Source organism: Frankliniella occidentalis, unplaced genomic scaffold (genome assembly GCF_000697945.3).
Source record: "Frankliniella occidentalis isolate FOCC.00 unplaced genomic scaffold, Focc_3.1 Scaffold155, whole genome shotgun sequence".
Taxonomy (NCBI): Eukaryota; Metazoa; Arthropoda; class Insecta; order Thysanoptera; family Thripidae; genus Frankliniella; species Frankliniella occidentalis.
Window position 1 is genome coordinate 250282 of NW_026267281.1, and position 5253 is coordinate 255534.

At 56.9% G+C, this 5253-nt stretch overlaps 2 protein-coding genes across 2 annotated transcripts in view; one reads left to right on the forward strand and one right to left on the reverse strand.

Annotated features, from left to right (window-relative positions):
- Positions 1 to 219: 219 nt before the first annotated feature.
- LOC113202284 (lipase 1-like) lies at positions 220 to 2850 on the reverse strand. Its single transcript, XM_026416422.2, has 8 exons — positions 2623 to 2850; positions 2191 to 2389; positions 1944 to 2058; positions 1315 to 1567; positions 893 to 1048; positions 726 to 810; positions 479 to 624; positions 220 to 394 (listed from the first exon to the last, which is right to left on the reverse strand). Exons 1-8 carry the CDS (start codon positions 2734 to 2736, stop codon positions 242 to 244), a joined length of 1221 nt encoding a protein of 406 aa, XP_026272207.2. The 5' UTR covers positions 2737 to 2850; the 3' UTR covers positions 220 to 241.
- A 1011-nt stretch (positions 2851 to 3861) lies between these two features.
- Positions 3862 to 5253, forward strand: part of LOC113202254 (carotenoid isomerooxygenase) — a 7552-nt gene continuing 6160 nt past the window's right edge. The window contains exons 1-2 of the mRNA XM_052271227.1: positions 3862 to 4197; positions 4281 to 4485. Coding sequence (XP_052127187.1) covers positions 3895 to 4197; positions 4281 to 4485 — 508 coding nt within the window. The 5' untranslated portion in view covers positions 3862 to 3894. The remainder of the gene's footprint in view (positions 4198 to 4280; positions 4486 to 5253) is intronic.

The window sequence follows — 5253 nt, forward strand, 5'->3', positions numbered from 1 at the left end:
TAAGTAAATGGATAGTGGCGTTCAACCTACTTGCATTTGCAGCAATCCCAGGATGACGATGACGACGACAGTTGAGGCCTTCATGATTGTTCCGACCTGGTCAGTGTGAGGCCCAGGACTGTGCACCTTTAATCAGTACTATCGCCGAAGTGGCATCTAAGTTACCTCAAGTGTGTTGCGGATTGCGGGATTATTGGGAACGATAATAAAAACAGCAAAAAAGATTCCAACTGACTCTTTTTTAAACATGACGTAGCAAGTCCTGAATTACATGCATGTAAACGCGCTCGTATGCCACAGAGCTAATAAAGAAATCGACATGGTTAAAAGTGTCTCCGAATACACGGTGGAGTCTTTTCAACGAAGGCAGCAGTTTAGCCAAGTCCTCGACGTCCTGCAAACAATATATTGCACTCCAATAAGTACTCCCATCTGAGCCTCACCTTCTCATCTGGGATCGAGGCGAAAAATTACTCACTTTGTAGTGCACAGTGTTGTCAGTCATCGAATAGTAGACGTATGTCGGAGATGAGATGCTGCTCAGGTTGTACACGGGTGGCGATACGGAGCCGTAAAGCTCTTTGTTTTTAAATGGTCCGTAATCGAACTTGTAAAAATTTCCACCTTTATAAAATTACAAGTAACCTCCGTTATTTTTTGTATCGATCATAACTTTACCGATATAGCCTTGCACACAGTGCCGACAGTGCTTACTGTTCGCTTACCAAGTCTGAAGTTCTGCGCCGAATGAAGATATTGGCCCCCGGATGCCTTCTCGGGCCAATGGGCCATGAAAATTTGAAAATACGTCTGTAATTTTAAACATGTCACATAAGTCAAAGGAACGTACGGATAAAGAACAGGATAAGTAAGAAAGAAGCCCAAACTTTACCAAGTTTAATGGCATAAAAGGCTCGCCAAATATGAAATCCATAACGAGTGTGCAGCTTGGAGACGGCGGCTTCCCCAAACCTGACATGTAGCAGAATGGAATGGAGCTGGGCGCGGCGAGGGTGCTGTCCCTTTTAAGAAAACGTAATGCCGTGTCCTGGAAGAGAAAAATGGGTGGATGTTAGCTAACTAAATGCTACACGAAATAAAATTACAGTAATTACACTGGTGCAACTTATGATTACGCGGCAATTGCACATTTCGTAGTGTGCAGACATAGAACATAAGTTAAGTAGTTTACAGTACGAGCTATAATATGCCATGCCCTTTTCGCACCAACAGGTAATAGAGGTCGAGGCACCTGCTTATACGCGTACTGGTCTTTCGCGCTCACTCTCCAACCCCATTTAAAGACTCGCTTACTCGGGCGTGCGGGAAGTGACGGAGGACCCTGTCGGCCGCCTCGCTGAAGCCCACGGTGCGATGGAAGAGGGCCGGGGGCGCCATGATCACGCTGGCCAGCACCTTGGAGGAGTACTCGGGCCGCTCGGCCAGCAGCACCAGCTGCACCGTGGAGCTCATGGAGTGGCCCACCGTGAGCAGCGCCGGCCGCCCCGTGACCGTCAGCACGTAGTCGATGATAGCAGGCTGGTCGTGCACGCCGCTCTCGTGCCAGCTGAGACACATGGAATTGGTCACGTGACGACTGAGGCTGAGAAGGCGCGTGCGTCTTCAACCGTCTTGCTGCGAGCGAATACTTGTTTTCGTGCCTCGATAGGCAAGGTGCCGCAGACGCGTGCTGGCGGGATGCCTACCCGTTCAGGCTGCTGCGACAGCCTGGCACGGTAGGCCCGGTGCCTCACAGGCGTGCTAGCGGGATGCCTACCCCTCCAGGCTGCTGCGACAGCCTGGCACGGTAGGCACGGTGCCTCACACGCGTGCTAGTGGGTTGCCTATCCCTCCGGGCTGCGACCGCCTGCCCGCCTGGTTTCCAGCTGTCGGACAGTGGGTGCATCTGTACTAAAGGCTGAGAGACATTCGGGGAAGCTCACCTGAAGTTCCAAAACTGGGCTGATTTTTCACTTAGTGTGATGTGTCGACGGCTGTAGAAGCTGCCCCGGTAGTTAACAAGCCAAACGTCGAACCCGAGGTCGACGAGTGCGAATGCTGCTCTCCGAGTGAATGCAAGTGGAAGTAAGCAACGAAGTAAGTGGTGTGATACACTGTCCAACAGTTAAAAACTGCCGAAACTAGGGCTGGTCTAGCAAAAATAAAAAACGTGCTAGCATCATTACATACCCAGGCTGTCACCCCGCAGCACCCACTGCTCCGAGTTGGACGCCATGCCGTGGCCCAGCAGGACGGGGGTGCCGCGGCCGCGCGTGGGCTCAGGCCGCGGCCGCCGCGCCGCCACGCGCTGCAGGCCCAGCAGGTAGCCGTCGGCGGTGCGCACCTCGTGGCTCTCCGGCCGGTACCCGCGCCCCGTGATCAGCTTGCTCTGCGGCAGTCAGAGTGCGCAAAGTACTCGGCGCCGCCCCATTCAAATGCAAATGACCCGGAGGGACGTTCGACCGAAAAATATCCATTTGTTAGGGCAGAACCCCCTAGCAGTCACGTGTGGGTGAATGCCACGCGGCCTCGCGAGAAATGGTCCTTGCTTTATGACGAATAAGTAGTTTGCCATAAAGTAAAGACGCGGATCGTCATTTATTTCGCATTGTTTTCTCTCACCGTTGACATCCACAGTTCGGGGCGGCCTCCCTTTGGATATGGAGGCCTTCGAAAGTAGGCTGCAGTCCCAGTGACCAGTAGAAGGATGGCTACGCACAGGCGGCGGGACGCCATTCTAATGCTGAGGATGTTGGGTGGTGCGAACGACAGTCACTCCACTGAGCGAAAGCAACTCTGCTTGACAAGGGTCGAGCAACAAGAGACGAGGAGGTGGGCATCTTCAGCCTGCGTCAACCCAACACCTTAAAAAACCATTTCACTAGGCGAATAGTCATAAAGCTTTTGAAGTGGCAGCTGGCGGTGTAACTCTTTTAACTGCATGGTAATTTCAAACTCTTTCCACTGTCACACTTGTTCGAAGATATTCTTCTGCGGCTGAAAATTGTCACGAATCTCTTAAGGGGTCCATCATGGTTCTACAAATGAAAGTGTAACGATCGGCAATACTATAAGTATAAGCTCTGTGACGGTGGTGGTCGCTGGTCGCCCTCCCCCGCCCCACTCTGCCACCCCCGAGCACCAGCACAGAGCCCCGCGCCCTAACACCCCGACACACGTGTGTCCCCGTGTTTGAGATCACGTGCGGGACAGTGCGGTTCGGGTAGGGGTAGAGAGAGAGAGAGAGAGAGAGAGAGAGAGAGAGAGAGAGAGAGAGAGAGAATATGTGACGGTGCCCCCCACACGAACGGGCAGCCTCGACTCTTCACGAGGTCACCAGTGCCTCTGTCGGGCTTCCCTGCCTTTAAACCCGCAGCCTGGCGGACTGCCGCGGCGCCGAGTCGAGTCCGAGTTCCTGAAACGTATAGCCCATACCCAGCTGGGGGGTGGGGGGAGGGTGGCAATCGTATAGCTATAGCCTACAACCCCAAACGAAAGCGCGTTTCCAAAACGTGGCCTCGAACGTGTCAGTGTAGGGTGGAGGAGGGTATTAGGGCCTCGGGCCTCGTAGTTCTTTCAGTACCTAGTTCATATTCAGCCATCTACGAGGTCTAAATTAATCTGAGCTTGTCCCCAACATCCGCGCCGAGTGGATGTTCGGCGTCCGTTGTTCGTGGGATCGGTGGCTGCATTGACTCTCTCACGGTCGGGGGGTGGCATCCACCCTGCAGCCACGGCCCTCAGTGGCGCCCGCAAGTGTCCCCACCCCCACCCGCCCCCAGCAGGCCACGTCACTGCCTGTCGCACCGAAGCGCTGACAGGTGCACAGTGGACGGCGCCGCCCTGCCGCCCAGGGTCACCCCAGTCGACGACTCCCCGCGGCGGCGCGCGGACATGGCTGACACGGCGCTGGCGGCCGCCATGAGCCCCCTGGGCGCGCCGGGCCCGGGGCGCCGCGCCAGCTGCTCCAGCGCGGGCAGCAAGCGCCGCTCCGCGTGGATACGGCGCAGCCGCGCGGGCGGCTCCTGGGGCCACGTCGACTCCCTGGGGTCGGCGGGGTCGGCGTCCTCGGGCCGCGGCCTCGGTGGAACGGCCAGACTGGAAGTGCCCGCCGTGCACCGGCGCAGGAGGGGTGGCGGCAAGCCCGAGCATGGCGATAGCTTGGGCAGGATGTCCCCCATCGAGTACGTGCTCCAGGTATAACCCGACCCTGGTTAGGGGTGAGAAGTGGTGCCACCGAGCCAGGGTGCCGCCAGGACTCATGCCCGCTCTTGCCGCAGACGCGGGCGCTCACCCCGGACGGCTACCGGTCGCCGTCAGGCCGCCAGTCCCCGGATGCCTCCGACGGCTGCCTGCTGCCCGGGAGCCCAGGGCCCGCCGCCGAGGCCGACCCTGACACCGGCCTGTGTTGTCGTCGCGAGGAGGCCGCGGCGGGCTGCGGCCGACCCTCCTGGGGCGTCGTGCTCGAGGACGCGCGTCTCCAAGGTCAGTGTCAAGACGGGCGGCGCGGGGAGGGGCGAGGACCCACGCGGCCGCCCACCTGTCCCAGCCCTCCTCGGCCACGGCCACGGGCGGCCGACCGTGTCTTGGGTTGTTTTGAAGGGGTTGATCGATGCCTGTGCGTAGGTGCGTGCGTTGTGAGTGAGTGGTTACAGTTTCGCAGGTTTGCAAGCAAAGTTAGTTTAACACTACATTTTGATACTTACTGGAAAAGTACATGTTGCGTGTTTCGATTCTGCGTACTCTCTTGGTCCTATGGGAACCATGGCATCGCAGCCTTTACCTGTGGAGGGAGAAGCCAAACTCGGAACACCACCCAGATGCATCCTCTGATACACCGTATTCGCCCGGTCCGGCATAATGTCGTCGGTGACCACAATGGCCAACGCTCCTAGCGCGTAGGCAACTCGCACGCAATCCTGCATGCCGGTACAGCCTAACTACGGAAGTGGGCGAGGACGGGGGCTTAGCGTTCATAGTCAGTTAACCGTTGAGTCTTACAATCTTAACTGATTCACTATAGCCTCGTCCGACGTTCACCTCTGTCGTTGGGAAGCACGATATGCGGGTCTAAAGTGAGTGACCGTTCTGAGGCCTTTACGAGCGCAGGCAACTCGCTCGTCCGAGTGTGCATGTGTGTGCGTGCGAGCGTGCGTGCGTGCACGTGAGTGAGTGAGTGAGTGAGTGAGTGAGTGAGTGAGTGAGTGAGTGAGTGAGTGAGTGAGTGAGTGAGTGAGTGAGTGAGCGAGTGAG